Source organism: Charadrius vociferus, unplaced genomic scaffold (assembly GCF_000708025.1).
Source record: "Charadrius vociferus isolate BGI_N301 unplaced genomic scaffold, ASM70802v2 scaffold2, whole genome shotgun sequence".
In the NCBI taxonomy this organism is placed as follows: Eukaryota; Metazoa; Chordata; class Aves; order Charadriiformes; family Charadriidae; genus Charadrius; species Charadrius vociferus.
In genome coordinates, this window is record NW_009647595.1 from 7,701,397 (window position 1) to 7,717,732 (window position 16,336).

Here is a 16,336-nt window from a genome sequence, read left to right on the forward strand (position 1 = left end):
ACCTGGTCTAGTGGGAGGTGTCCCAGGCCAAGGCAGGGGGGTTGAACAAGATGATCTTTAAGGTCCCTTCCAACCTAAACCATTCTATGATTCTGTGTTCCAGACACAGCTTTTTCAGCATTTATTTCTTCTGGATGAAGATCTGATATGAAAAATTAAACACCCTGCTAGCCATGGGAATAGAAGGAATTTGGAGGAATACACTCTGATGAAAGAGCACCTGTATGAAGGGTATTCCTCAGGAAACTTCTCAAAGTGAACGTGAAAAAGGCTGTTTGTTATTTTCCATGGCCAGTCTGAAGTGTATGACTCCCACTGATGGATTTTAAAAGTGTGGAGACAGCTCATATTTCTGGTCTCGTCAGCCCAGACTAATGTCCTGGCCACATCCCAGCTGCATGTAAGGACATAGCAGGACCCTCCATTTCCTCACTTCCTTCAGTGCTGTTGTGCGTCAGCCCCGGCTAACAGCCAGACGCCCACCCAGCTGCTCCCCCCCCTTCAATTTGAGAACAGAAATTAGAATGAGAAAGCTCATGGGTCCAGGTGAAGTCAGGGAGATCATTTGCCAATTACCATCGCTGGTAAAACAGGCCCGACTTGAGGAAAATTAGGTTTTTGCCAATTAAAATTTTTAAAAAGTTACTGCTTTGGGTAGTGGGAAACAAAAAGAAAAACATTGAAACAAGACCTTCCCTTCACTCTCTTTCCCCGTTCCCACCTTCCCCCCTCCCTCCCGCCCCCTCTCCCCACCCCGGGGGGCGCAGGGGTGGGATGGGGGCTGCGGTCAGCCCATGGCAGCCCCTCTGGGCCGCTCCTCCCTCCTCACACCTCTCCCTGCTCCAGCGCGGGCCCTGCCCCGGGCTGCAGTCCTTCAGGGACAACCTGCTCCCGCCGGGGCTCTCCACGGCCGCAGCTCCTGCAGGAAAGATCCCCCCGCTGCGGCCTGGGGCCCTCCCCGGGCTGCAGGCTGGCTCTCTGCGCCAGCGGGGTCTCTGCAGCGCCTGGGCACAGGCGCCCGATACATAATGTTAAATTCATCTCGTGTTTAGAAAACAGCAATAAGGAGGTTTGTACTACTACTGGATTATAATTATTTCTTCTGCAGAGAAGCAGCAGTTCAGCTCAAAGCTGGGACCGGCTGTGTCCGGCACGGGGCAGCCCCGAGCCCTCCGCACACAGGCCGCCCCGCAGCCCCACTGCTATCAGCGCCGGGGCACGGACACTTGATGCAGCCCTCTCCATAGTAATGTTGGGGGACAGTCGGTTAGAAGGTGACTGTACACTTGTACGCTATCGAGTTAGATGTAACTATGTGGGTGATAATGTTCTAATTGGTTCGATCAGAATTTTTTTCAAGTCACCAGCCATCTGTTTCTGCAGAGTTACTGGAGTTGCATTTAACGCTCACCCACGCAGTGCGGATTCAGCAGTGGGCAGGTGAATGAGATCATTAGGCTGAACAGAATGACTAAGATTCTGCCTAACTTTTTGCATCGTTTCATGGCCTTCCTTCATTGTTAGTAATGGGTAATAGTTCGTCAAAATGCAGTGGTTAACAAGTCAAATCAGTATTAACAGCCATTGTTTTTGCCACATACATATTAATTAATACAGTGGTTAGTACCAAGTGAACAGATGAAGATCTACTGGTCTGCTATAAGCAAATAAAATATTCAGAATTCTGGTTCGATGCATGTTTGAGGTACAATTCTTGCCTAGGTTGAGTGTGACTCATGAACACAGTAGAACAAGGATGTATATGGTAAGGAAGACTAATATTAATCAGTAGTAAAAGCAATGTATTTTTGTCTTATTTCAGCAGAATAGGCCCTCCGTCCTCTCCTACAGGAGGCGAGAAAGAGGAAAATCCTGCTCTGCTGGCTGAGAATTGTTTCAGGGAACTACTTGGACGAGCAACCTATGGAAATATGAATAATGCTGTCAGACCAGTTTTCGCGTAAGTTGAAAATTCATGGATGGTCTTACCTTAAGAGATTTTTTGTTATTTCATCCTCTAATTATGTTGCATTAAATTCCTTCCTCCTTTTCAACCTAAAGGATTCTACTATGAGTTATTCATGTTTCTTCAAAAAATTGTCTCTCTTTTAATGTCACGTCTTTGTTGCCTGTTAAGTTCAAGATAGTTATGGAGAAATGTGTGTCCCATTTCGTCCTCTCCTACATTTAAAACTTGCATTCCTCCAAAATACCTGCTACTAGAGTGAACTTTTAGGTACTAAGCAGTCTGGGTGGACTACTGGGAACTATATTGCAGCTGTTTTCTTACCACTTTTAAGTTACTTTTTAGGGGCTTATCTCAAAACTTTATCAGCATGTGGAGTTACTTCAGTCTTTTGAATCATTTCAGTATCAGGGAAGTTTGCCACAAATTCCTGATTCCCTAGAATAGACTTAGCACCTGATTTGGGATTTGAGGAGGTGTCATACCTGCATTTCCTATGGCAGATCCAAAGCTTTATGAATTCAGGGTGTTATTTCCAGCTTAATTTCTTTTCTTACTCAGTATGACCCCAAGGAACTTTTTGAGTCTCTGCACCTCTAGGTGCTGCATGCTGCATTTGTGCACTGAAATCAGTAGATATCGACCAGTTATTCAGAATATATTGTTTCTTCTATGGATAGAGTGTCTTTGTGGTCGCCATTTTTGTGTTCCATTTTGAGGTAGAATTGCTAAATAAATTTATCTTTTTATAAATAATTCGTGTAAAGGTTTAGTATTTTTGAAGAACGAGAGATGCGGAAAATGCATTTTCCAAACTGCTTTTCCTAAACAAAAAGTGAGTGCTCTGTCTAATCTAATTCACTTTGTGAATGAGCAGAACTGGTAGAAAGAAAGTTTGAGATGGTGAGTCCATTGCTCTTTATCTGATTGAAAAACCTGACTTAGTTTATGTATCCTTGATTAGAAAACAGCTTTTCCAAACAGTTGTCAACTATTTCACAGCTTTTGAGAAAGCTCTGGAAATAAAGATAACGCCATTTATTACGGTGCTAACACTGAAGATGTAGGTTCAAGTCGTCACTTGAAGGCTTCTTCATGTGGCATTGGAATATCAGTCAACATGTTATCAGTCCTTGCAAAATGGAGAGAATAGTGCTTCTTAGATCATGAGGCTGAGTACATTCAAAGATTGAGGGATTTAGATACAATGAAGATTATCGAAATCTGGTTAGTCTTCTGGTTTAGGTTTGGATTGACCTTAATTCTCCTTGCCTTTGGCAGAAAATCTCCATGGTTATAAGTGTCTCTACATGTAGTAGCTGGAAACTCTCAAATTCTCAGTCTTAATGAAACCTGACAGATCAATCTGGCAAACTGCTTAATGAAAGTCAAAAATTTTATATTAATATTATATGAAAAAAAATGTATTTTGTGTCAAGTCACAAGCTATTTAGACTTACTTGGCATGAATTTGCAATGTTGAATAGATTAGGCAGATCCAGAGGGGTACAGAAATATACAGAATATAAACAGCTTCCCAAGTATAACACGTTACATCCTATTCATCTCACTCTATTTCCATTCTTGTGAATTATCACATAATCTGTGCAAGGGTTTTGAATATGAAAAGACTGGTGTTTAATATTCCGTCAGCAAACGTGATGCATGAGGAGATTATTTTGTATATTCTCATACATGCCTCAGTTCTGTTTTCTAATCATCAGTATCAGTTTACCATTTTGTACTGCAAGGATTGCTTGCATTTGTGACAATGTGAGTGAATTCAGGGACCATTAGTGGCTCTTACTCCATAAAGTAGAAATTCACACCATTGGTTCTGCTGTTCCTTTTAATTTGAGAAACCTAATTGTACACCTTTGCCACATATATGCAGCATGTCTTAATGGAAGGCAGAGTTTGGCATTTGTTAATCCAGCGACAAAATGTTTTAAATCTTACTTAGATTTCCTTTATTAAAAGAAATGTAATTGGAAAAAAAAATAGGCAAGATGTGACTTGATTTTTAACTAAACTAAATGCACTGTGATGAATACCATTTACCATCATTTACAAAAGCAAAACTACATTGAATACACTTCCTGTGTTATGACAAGTAAAATATATCACCTACAGTAATCTAATAATTCTTTTTCTTAGGAGGAAAATTCCAGTATAGAAAGTATGCTGCCCATTGAGCTATTGCACAAAACATTAAGCTAAGCTGTCATCTTCCCCCTGCTCTCTTACCATCAGTTCACCCACCTGAAGCAGCTCATACTTCTCCTTTTTGGAAAAAGAAAACTGTATGTCTTTTTTGAGAGGAAAGGTTTTTAAAAAATACTTGATACAAGATGTAGTTGACCGTATTCTGCCTGAATGGATCTTTGGGGCAGATAAAGAGGAACTGTTAAAGGTGAGAGAGAACACATGCTACGCTGAAAGATTGAAGGATCAGTTCCAATCAGGAGAAGATAGTGGAGAGCATGATTCTGTGTTTGAGGAGACAAAAAGAAAATAGGTTAGCTAAAACCTATCATGTACAAGAAATGATGGACTGTACTGGAATGATATTAGGAAGAAAGAAAACATGAGTAAATGCATTATGAGCTGCTAAGCCTTGAAGGATTTAAAGAGGTAATTTTGTTTGTCTTTCTACCCCAAGGCAGGATTAAATATACCTGTGTGTTTGAAATGTGCACAAGAAAAGCAGCTATCCCCAACAGGTAGTCCAGTTTAATGTTTAGTAATGCAAATATGCTGTTATCTTGGCAGATACTTACTTACACCTTTAAAATTCCTTTAAATCATCCCTGTAGGGATTTCTATTAAAGGTATGTAATGTGTCAAAATGGCAGTACGTTTTCTTCGCTCTGCAATGATAACTTAGGGCACAGGAGAGGGTAATTTTATGCCAGCTGCTTTAATCAACTTTGAAGGAGACCTGTGTACTCAGCTGGGTCATTAGGCTGGTAGCAACTGGCCGGTGAGTTAATTGAGACCTCGAGATTCAAAGCAAAGTAAGTTAAAGTATTCAGTCAGTCGTCCTGTGTTCAGAGTACTGACTTCTTTCGTATGAGTACTGACTTCTTCCATCTGTGTGTTTTCCAGTTTGTTATTTGAAGCATCTTTATATGTTTACTACATTCTTTAGGAAAGGGCACACCAATAGTGATTCTGTAGCTGAGATATTTGTTTTGAAACTCTACCTGAATTCAGTTTCTGTAAGAAAGTATTTTGTTGGTTTTGGGGTGGGGTTTTTTTTGTTTGTTGGTGGGTTTGGTTTTGATTTTTTTGTTAACCTAGATCATACTGATTAAAAGGCATTCAAAATTACTATTTCAATTTAAAAATCTGTTTATTTTTGTCATAATTTTCCAGGTACTCAGATCTACTTATTGGAAAAGTGGATATGTGGTCTATGCATTGTTTTGTAGCATAGTGCTTAAGCAGAATTTCTTGTCTTTGCTTGAAACTCTTGACAAAGTTTTTCATCTGTGGTTCCTATTCTATTTAAAGAGAAACCGATGCATTTATCGTTCTGCAGAAAGTGTTGAAATGCTTCAGAGTAATAAAGGAGTATGTACACAAAGATTAGGTCTTTTCTGTTTTCTGTATATATTATTCATGAAACCACTGTGAAAATGAAAATAGTTCTTAGAGTCTCTATTCTGTGTGTGGCTTTCAGCCATAATTGTTTTGTAGTTCCTGACCCAAACCAAATTCTGTATCTTATTTAGAGTAAAAGTCTATCAAGGTATTATAACCATCCTCTTCAGTGTATCTCTTTCATGTAAATAAGCATATAATGTCACAGCCATTTTTATACATGCATTTTGTAAGCAAACAGTCTATTCTTAAGTGTATATCTTTGGTATGACTAGATTCCTTAAAATCCTGAAACGAGAAGATCAAATTTCTGTTACAGTCAAATGTTTTGCGATCACATCCTAAACCTTGAAAACAAATGCTTTTCTGAAGTTCTAGTTTTCTGGTCTAGGTAATAAGTCCTTGTTTAGAAGCTTTATGTAAGGAAATAATCCCTTTGAGGTGAATTTTGGGAAAACTAAGGTGCCATGTATAATATCTATGGAATGGTATTTCAGATCCCTTAATTTTTGGTTACAGGCATTTAGACCATCACAGACTCTGGGATCCCAATGAATTTGCTGTTTCCTGCTTCAAAATCATCATGTATTCTATACAGGTAGGATTTTTCTCCAGGGTTTGTTTTCCTTGCGTACATGTTTCAAGCACATGAGACAGGCATAAGTATTCACCTCACCATGATAGTAATAGATGAAGATGAAGTCAAAGAATCCAGAAGATCCCTTTCCATACGTCCTTAGCTTTATTCTTTAAACTTGTCAAATAGTAACCTAGTTGTGGTTTGTGATCAGAGATTAAAAGATAGTAAAGAATTCTCAAAGAAAGGTAGTGCGGAGGTCCCTCAGCAAGCTCCAGAACAAGAAGCAGGATAGCCATACTCGTCTGACATGGTGCTTGATAAATAAATCCCTCTTAATCCTTTTGTCATGTCTCCATGCCAAAACAGCTGTACTACTTTTACAACCCAAGAAACCGACTTCACATGGAACTGTGTTGTGCTAATTGATTTGTACTAGTGGGCAACCTTTTTTGTCTGTTGTAAATGTGATCAAAGTCTGGTTCTTGGATTGCATCAAGCACAGACACTCAAAAGATAAAGTCATAAAATTCTGGGTCTGTGGAAGAAAGCTGAGTTTTCTCAGTGTTTATATCAGTGGCGCTTTTTTTGTAAGACTGGCTGAAGTCTTTGAACTGCAGTTAGCTGAAGGAAGTACCACTTCATGCTGGTTCTGTTTTTGTAGGTGTTCCTAGATATTTTAATACTGTAAGCTTTTGTATACTGGGCTGGATGGACCTGTGTGGCTTCATCTTTCATGGTAGTTTTTTTTTAATCCATATTTAATCATGAATTGATTGAAATTTAGATAAATTTATGAGTAAGAATGTTGCAGAATAGGAACGTGGTTGTGACTGTAGATGAATGGTTTATGAGTTTATTCTTATTAAAGTAACAGATGAAGCTTTTCTTTCTCTTTGTTTGCTTTTTGATAGGCACAATATTCCCATCATGTAATACAAGAAATTCTTGGACACCTTGATGTTCGCAAAAGGGACTCGCCACGAGTTCGTGCTGGCATTATTCAGGTTCTTTTGGAAGCAGTTGCAATAGCAGCTAAAGGATCAATAGGTAAGTTGTCTTAAAGTAAGGGCATCACGTCAAAGGATAGATTTGAAGGGTGGTGTTCATTTTTGCTTTGTTTTCAGACTGAATGAAAGCTTATATTTTGAGAAGGTTTTGTATTTTTTTTTTTTCCTCATTTGTGCTGTTAAAATGCTTGAAATCTTACTTGGTATGCAATTACTCAAATGTACTTACTTGGTCGTTTGACTGTTTTATAACCCTTTGCATTGAAAAGATGAGTAGATGTATTTTTACAGTCTTCTGAAAGGCTGGAATTCCTGTTTGGTAAGAAGTCACGAAGTTTGAGAGAACTGTGTGTGACTCTACAAAATGTCAAGAGCACTGTCGCTTTGTGATACAGCTGCTGTGAGATGAGTGGTAATATGACAGTCAAGAGTAGAATGATCTTTGACACTTTTACCTTAGTAACTGTGATGAGCTGAAATAAGGTGAATTAATGTCATTTAAGGTAGCATAGTTCCTTGGAATAAGAGTAGTTATGAAGATGTGTACACACATGTGCTCTGCTGTTGTTTGTCTTTGGTATCCCGCTGAAACATCATTGCTTTGCGTCATTAGCTTGAGTGTGAGCCTGTCCTTCCTCTTTATATGAGACCTACTTGCGTGCACAGACTTGTGAAGTCTTTTACCATGTAACGAAAAGAGCTCATTATTTGATCCAATATATAGAACTGGATTTTTGTAGCAGGTTTTGAAATAACTGAAATTCAGGTGCAAGTAGCTGTGTTTTAACCCATTGTTTATGCTTAATTTCAGCAACCACTCATATTTTTTATGTAAAACTTGCATGGTGGGTTGACTCCGGCCAACAGCCTTTTGCACAGTCCCCTTTCCCACAGGACAGGGAGAAGGTAGAGAGAAGGTGAGATGTCTCATGGATGAAGATAAAGACAATTTAATGGGTGAAGCAAAAGCTGTGTGCACAAGGAAAGCAAAGGAATTTATTCAGTACTTCCTATTGACAGGCAGATGTTTAGCAGCTTCCTGGAAAGCAGGGCCTCAGCATGCATAACAGTTCCTTGGGAAGACCAATGCCACACAGACAAACGTCCCCCCCTTCCTTCTCCTTTTCTTGAGCTTTTATTGCTGAGCATGACATTATATGGTATGGAACAACCCTTTGGTCGGTTTGGGTCAGATGGCCCAGTCTGTGTCTCCTCCCAGTTTCTTGCACATCCCAGCCTACTCTCTGTAGGGACAGAGTGGGGAAAAGAAAAAGCCTTGAGGCATGCCAGCACCCTTCAACAACAGCCAAAACACTGGTGTGTTTTCAACACTAATTTAGTCACAAATCCAAAGCACAGCACCACCTGAGCTGCTAGGAAGAAAGTTAACTCCATCCCAGTCAGACCCAAGTACAACTTGATAGTAATGGATTATGCGTATATGCCTGATTGCATTTCCTCATTGCAAAATAATTCCGAAAATATCAAGGTATAGGCACACTTCAAAAGTTTATCCCTAGGCCATATCCTTCAAACAGTGAATTTCATTTGTTCTTTTCAGCTTAATCTGATTTCTCCTGCAAAGGCATTGGAAAGGTTATTTTTCATTTTCTTAAAGCATCTTTCCCTTGACAGGCGCAATCATTGTTATGTGTTGTTTACAGGCCCAACAGTTCTGGAGGTTTTTAATACCTTGTTGAAGCACTTGCGCATCAGTGTTGACTGTGAACTGGGTGACAGGCGCAGTGCAGCAGGAAGTGCCACTTTCAGCACAAGCTCCAAGGAGAGTGATGAGAGGATTGTCCAGAATGCGATTATTCAAACAATTGGTGAGTAATGACAGTAACATAGGCTCACTTAAATTTCCTCCCCTTCTCCCCCTTCCCCAATGAGATAGTGTTAAAATGACTTAAATCAAAAAGGAAAAATCGCAAGTGTGGTATCTCTGATTGTACTTCTTTCTAAATCTCAGGCTCACTTTACGTATTTGACTTCAGAAAGACTGTTCTTTTAATTGTGAACTGAGAAGATGGCCAGGAAGCTCAATGAAAATTAAAAATGCTGGTGGACAATACATTTATTGTTTATATTATTATACAGCCCTTGAAATATAGAAGTCATTCTGTAGCCTTGGTAGAGAACTGGTATTAATCCTTTCATGAAAACCATATTGCAAGCAATCATACACAGTGATGTATTTCAGTAGATACTGCTTGAAAACTTGTAGAAACCAATGTTATAAACATAGTGGCAACAATGACACCTAATGGCTGGTTGTGCTACCACGACTTAACCGAAGTACTTTTAAAGCTCAACAGTGAAAATGAGAGCAACAATTTCTGTAAATGATTTAATTAAATCCTTTTTTCAGATTTTCTCTTTATGGTAGGGATATTATATATTGCAGTGCATTTGTGATATGTATTTCTTTACTTAAATAACAAGTTAAATATTCATTAATCTGTACCTTTGCTTATGTCTTGAAGCTTTCTGGAGCAGCAGCAAATACGTAGTAGATTATTTCTCACCATTACAGTAAAAATCCAAGTTAAAATGTTAAAAAAAGCCCCTCCCTTAAAAAAGAAAATAACCCAAAACCCCACAATACAACCCTTTAAAGTAAAGCTTCTTTCTAGAAAAGTTACATTTATACTATTGCACAGCAATAGAATAGAATATCTCAAGTTGGAAGGGACCCATAAAGATAATCAAGTCCAACTCCCTGCCTCTCGCAGGACTACCTAAAACTAAACCATGTGACTAACAGCATTGTCCAGGCACTCCTTGAACTCTGACTGGTTTGGTGCTATGACCACTTCCCTGGGCAGCCTGCTCCAGTAACCAACCACCCTCTCGGTGAAGAACCTTTTCCTAAAGTCCAATCTGAACTTCCCTGATGCAGCTTCACATGTCCTATCGCTGGTCACCAGACAGAGGAGAACAGCACCTTCCCCTCCGCTGCCCCCTTCGAGGAAGTTATAGACTGCCATGAGGTCACCCCTCAGCCTTTTCTTCTCCAAGACGAGCAAGCCAAGTCACCTCAGCCGCATTTATAAAAACATTAAAGGACACCAGCCCTAAAATTGAGCCTGGAGGAACCCCACTGGTGACTGGCCACCAGCCTGATGTAACCCCGTTTACTGTAACTCTTTGCACCCAACCCATCAGCCAATTACTCACGTAATGTTCTGTGGATTTGTCTAGCTAAATTGGAAAGTTTAAGGATTCAAAGACAGTGAGTGTCATAAAAAGACACTGTAAAGCCACTCAGCAGAAATGAACACGAGTATTATGCCCTAAAACAAATCACAGGTTTTTTTCTTCAACTATTTTGACCTTGTAAATCTATTCCTTGTATTTATAAGGCCTTTCTTATAAAGAGAAAGACCCTCATCTCTTTCCTTCTGTGATTTCATTCCATGTTTTTTTAGGATTTTTTGGAAGCAATCTCCCAGATTACCAGCGATCAGAGATCATGATGTTCATTATGGGAAAAGTACCTGTTTTGGGGACAACTTCACAATCACTGGATACAAGTCACCTTGGGTTTGTATAGCCTACATTTTTAAATTTCCAATTAAAAATTTAGATTTTAGAATCCTGATAACTTAAAAAGTGAAGAAAATTAAGAAAAGTGAAATGCAAATTCTCACTCGTTAGGGGCTGTATTAAGTGCCATGCAGAATCAAGGGAAGCACAGTGTCAGCAGTATGAAATCAATCTCAAAACACGTTACCGACAGAAAATACCTGATTGGAATGCAACTTTTTTTTTTGGACTAAAACATTTCTTCTCTCCACATCTTTACAAATGTTTCTCATTTATTTACTTATTGGTGCCTAATTCCATGACTTCGTATATGTGTGTTTTGTGAATGAGGGAAATTGAACTATGACTACATTTTTTTCAAATGGCTGCATAATTTATAAATGTTTTTCATTTTTTCTTCATTCTATACAAGCTGACTTCAAATTAAGAAATAAACTGCAGAAATTCCAGTGAATTTGTTTTGGTTTAGATTTTCCCTGTTTATTTAGAAATAGGAAAAAGCTATAGGTGGACAGACTCTTCTAATTAACTAATAGTTAAAAAGCTGCCATACACTGAAGTAATATTTTTCCCTGTAACAATTTTTCTTGCTGATTTTGCAGATAACTTGTTTTCAGTCTCAAGTTTTGGAGTCTGACTTCAACAAGAAGTGTCCTGGTTTCTTAAAGGACTCAATTACATTTTAATTCAGAAGAAATTTTGGGCACTGATGCTTGTGAAAATTAAGTCAAGCATGTAGTGGTTGAATATTTCAGATATAAAGAGGTTTCTGAATGAAACATGGAAGATTTATATCTGCTTCACATATATAATTTTCTGTTTCTTCAACTCCATGCTTTGTTTTTTAAGCCTTTTTATAAATGTCCCTTTCAAAAACATTTAGTTATTGCACCTCATTTGGAGATATTTGCCCCTAACTTGTGGTCATCCAGCATTCCTTCCAAGACTGCTGTGTTCACTTGTCAAACCTGCAATTGTTACAGTGATGTCTGTAGTAGAATGATATTTTGAAGATACGCAAAGAAACTAATTTCAACTTTTTTCCAATTATAGAGATTTGGGAACTAGGAGGATTCAAATCATGTTATTGAGATCTTTACTTATGGTAAGCCTTCTGTGTTCAGTATATTATGTTATAAGCACACGATGTTTCACTTTATGTATATGTTTATACATATAAGTACAGTCTTACAACTCTGTATTATGAAATGAAACATACCTTCATATTACATAGATCTGTAGTTCTACTGGGTAAAATTGCGACAGCATTTTCCCAACTTCCATTCCAAGTAGCTCAAGAAATATTCCTCCATCTCTTAGAGCACTTCAGTGAATATTAGGTATAATTGGATCTACAGGTCCAAAAGATCATAGAATAGGTTGAGTTGACTAGTTCTGCAAGCAGTGCCAGCAACATGAAAGTGAAATTACTTTCGTCTCTGACACCAGAATAGCTGTAATTAGTAGAATGGCTAATATAATTAGAACTGTAGGAATAGATGCCTATCTGCAAGCCCTTAGAGCATCAGGCACCATTGTTCTTTCCTTCCTAGTATTTCCCAAGTTTCTTGTAAGGTATCATTTATAATTAGCTAGTTTATCACAAATATATTTTTTAACTTGGAAACCTTTAAAGAGTATATCTGGAAATACATCCTGATGGTAAGAATCAGAAATGAGTAGTAAAGGAGGCTCTTGCATGTTGAATTCTGGCCTATTTTGTTGCAGAAGCTAAAAACCATTTAGTGACTGAAGTAGGGAAAATAGCATAAAGAATGTTTCCCTGACTAAAGCAGTAGAATGCTGTCCTGGAAGATGAGTTTCTGTCCCTGCTTTGACATGAAATTTGTGTGTGGTGTTCGGCAAATCAATTAAACCGTTCTTTGCTTGTGAGAATATGAATTCCTGGTTTCTGGCTTGCAGAAGAGCTGAGCATTCACAGTTGCAATTTAAGGACAGAAAACTTGTTAGGAAGAACCTCAGGGGGTCATTTTGTACTTTTTCTTCATTAAAGATAGATTTAGCTATGCCTAAACTGTTCTTGACAATATTTAGCTCACCAGTTTTAAAAAATTCCATTGAAGCCAGTGAGAATTGTTCTAATTCTTTCAGGTGCTGCATAGCCTGTAAGTATGCTTTCAGGGATTCCAGTTGTGCATGTGGAAGAAATTTAAATTTTTTGACACTGAATTTTGTTGTGGATCCTCTATTTCATTATGGAAGTAAAATCCCATCAAGGCACAAAGATGTGAAAGTCAATGTTTTGATGCTTAATGAGTTACTCAGAAATTGATGAATATTGTGGAAAAAATGTGGGAAGGAATTTGTGTTCAGCGCAAACAAGTTATTGTGATATATAAAGTGTAGTCTGCACACATAATAAAAAACTAGAAATTGATGAACCCTGCCTGTCCTGTGTACTGAACTGAGCATTGTATATCATGTGTTCTTTACAAAGTAGTACTTCGTAACACAATCAGTCTGTTGTCGTGCATACACACAGACAGATAACTTAGTGTTGTATAGGCAATTAAAATCTGGCACTTCATTAATTTGCAGCCTTACATCTAGTAATATCAGTAATTTTCCATTTTCAAAGTGATTGATTAGATACCTTCTTGTGCCCTCGTGCTCTTCTGCCAACCAATTTCCTTTCAACCTACTTATGCTGTAGAAACAGTGCTTGCCCACATGTTGAGGTTTAACCCTGACTGGCAGCAAAGCACCACCCAGTCACTCGCTCACTCTTCTCCAGTGGAGTTGAGGAGAGAATCAGAAGGGTACAAGTGAGAAAAGTGGGTTGAGATGAAGACAGTTTAGTAAGTACCAAACAAAGGAAACAAAGAATAACAAAACCAAGAAAAACAAGTGATTAGAAAAAAACCCAACCAAACAAAAAAACCCAAACACAACACCAGTAAATCAAACAAATCACAAAAAACCCCAAAACCCAATGGCTCCCTACCCAGCCAGTCCCCGAGCAATGGGAGCCGTGGGACAGCCCCCCCCCGTTTTACGGTTGAGCACAACATCATATGGTATGGGATTGCCCTTTGGTCAGTTGGGGTCAGCTGTCACAGCTGTGTCCCCTCCCAGCTTCTTGCCCTCCCCCAGGCTACGCGCTGGTGGGGCAGTGTGAGAAGCAGAAAAGGCCTTGTCACTGTGTAAGCACTGCTCAGCAATAACTGAACTATCCCTGTGTTAACAACACTGTTTTGATCAAAGTTCCAGAACTCATCAGCATATGTGCTACTATGAAGAAAATTAACTCTATCCCAGACAAAACCAGTACAACGCAGTTCACATGTAAAAGCTGTAATGGTATGGAATATGCGTAATGAAGATAAAATTATTATGTAAAGTCTTCTATAAAGATATGACTGCTTTTATTATAATTAAATTTTGGGTAATTTTGTTCCCCTCATCCTCAACAGCTTATGCTTGTCAGTTTCTGAATCCTGTTTTGATTTTGAGATTGTAATATTCTGGTAACCTCCATTTTAAGAGATAGTAAATTTTAAACATTTCTCACTGCTGTAAATGTTCAGCTGATTAATATTTAAATTGTCAGATAGAAGTTAACTTTTCCTTACATACCTACAGAGTGTGCTTTAAATAAAAGCAATTGAATGAGGCAAGTCAGCAGTAGTATTAGTGTAAAAAAATTGAAAACAACACCATGGTACCAGATTTCTAAGAAAGTGATGTTTGCTGCTTGCTTTCTTTTTTGCAATCAAACAGTATCCATAAATGTTGGAGATGTACATATAGGCCTTGGTTTCTCTTTTTTCCTTCACGTGAGCATACTCAGAGTCTGAAATGGAAAAATCCCTATTGGAATTATTACTTTCTTCATTTATGCCCTGCAGGTTTTCATGGGGCATTTAAAAAAAATAAAATTCACAAATGATATTTTTATTTTTTCTCTCGAGTGTGTTGGTAGAGGGAGGATCCTGAGAAATACCAGTTTAAAACAGATGAGGGAGTTCATTTGAACATGAGTATTAAAGTCCTTCCAAATTCTTAGTGAGGTTAAGAATTTTCAAAACTAACACAATACTTCAATTTGAATCCACCTTTCAGATGCCAAAGCAAGCCCGCTAAAAAGCGAGGGACAGCTGCTAGTAATTCTTACAATGCAATAATGACATACACTAATTTTACTTCCAATAATGAACAGGTGACTTCAGGATACAAAGCAACAACGATAACTAATGCACTTCCTCCCCCATTTCTGGACCCGTTATTGTCTCCTTCACTCATGGAAGACTCGGAGCTAAGGCAGCTGGTCTTGGAAATACTGCATAATCTCATTGATCGGCATGACAACAGAGCAAAGCTCAGAGGGATAAGGTAATTCTTTTTGTTTGCTACTTTAAATTCTGATTTAATATTTGAATGGTAAGCACTGTTGATTTTTAAACATTTTTCCTAATATGAAATGTTATTGTACTGTTTTAATAAATGCACGGTACTCAGTGTCGTTTATTGATGGCAGGAGTTTTACAGGTATGCCTAAGTGCACGGTGCCTTAAATGATCATTCCAAATACCTGCTAGTTTAACTGGAAGACAGAATATGGTATTTCATGTAGAGAACAAAAATACGTGGTTGTCATAATTCTGTTTATGATTTTCCCTCTTCAACTGAAATTTGAATGTCATTGTTAAACATGGGTATAATTAAAATGGAAATTACTTCAAGATTTGTTTGACTAGTTCATATATTTCACATCCTCTTCCCTTTCAACTTCTTTTTGCTAAAACGACATTTTTGTTTCCTTTGTAGAATAATACCAGATGTTTCTGATCTGAAGATAAAACGAGACAAAATTTCAAGGCAAGACGTGAGCTTCATGAAAAAGGTAATAGATGAAAAGTTAACTTTTCTATCTAGAGAGAAGATAAACTAACTGAACCAGTTGCTTTACTTTTCTTCTACAACTGCATTTTGCAACAAGTTGTAAAGATCAGTACTGAGTGATTTTATTTCAAATGAGTGATTTCAGTGTTCTAGATAGTTGAGAGGTGGTTCCATGGAATAAAATTTTCATTTACATCTTTTGTGAAAATCCTTCCAGGCATGAAATTAGAACAGTGTATATATAAACCATGAATCTAAAAAATGCACTTTTTTATACGATATTGTGCCAGTTGACTTCTGAATATGTTTGATTCTAAAGAAAAACAGATATTTTTTCTTTAGATGATGCTTATGTGGAGTGAAATTTCTTCTTTACAATAAAAACCTGATTTTCTGTGGGGTAAAAAATGCTTATAGTTATTAGCGTGCTCTGTCATTCTATGCTATAGTTCATCTGTGCAGGTACGTTTGTAAACAAAAAAATACAAATTACTGAAGTCAGCTCAAGCAGGCTTTAGAATGTTTATCACTGTTATCTGCCTGAAAATATATACGCATACTCACATCCTGTACTGTTTTGGGGTTTTTTTCCTATTAGCTGTGAAATAAAAAATGTGTGTCTTCAGAGTGCTGACTTAATTTATTATTCTAATTACAAAAATCAGAAGAATTGCAGTTTAACTTGTCCAGAGGCAAAAATATTACATATATAATAATATGCAAAGTAGAGTTGTGTGGCTTTCAAGTAACATTGCAAGATAAACG

General features: G+C 37.9%; 1 protein-coding gene across 1 annotated transcript in view; it reads left to right on the forward strand.

The window, feature by feature from the left end:
* EFR3A (EFR3 homolog A (S. cerevisiae)) overlaps nucleotides 1-16,336 on the forward strand; it is a 65,503-nt gene that overhangs the window by 31,641 nt on the left and 17,526 nt on the right. Inside the window, exons 7-14 of the mRNA XM_009881049.1 lie at nucleotides 1,823-1,960; nucleotides 6,092-6,170; nucleotides 7,064-7,199; nucleotides 8,824-8,988; nucleotides 10,591-10,705; nucleotides 11,762-11,813; nucleotides 14,889-15,061; nucleotides 15,497-15,572. Coding sequence (XP_009879351.1) covers nucleotides 1,823-1,960; nucleotides 6,092-6,170; nucleotides 7,064-7,199; nucleotides 8,824-8,988; nucleotides 10,591-10,705; nucleotides 11,762-11,813; nucleotides 14,889-15,061; nucleotides 15,497-15,572 — 934 coding nt within the window. The remainder of the gene's footprint in view (nucleotides 1-1,822; nucleotides 1,961-6,091; nucleotides 6,171-7,063; nucleotides 7,200-8,823; nucleotides 8,989-10,590; nucleotides 10,706-11,761; nucleotides 11,814-14,888; nucleotides 15,062-15,496; nucleotides 15,573-16,336) is intronic.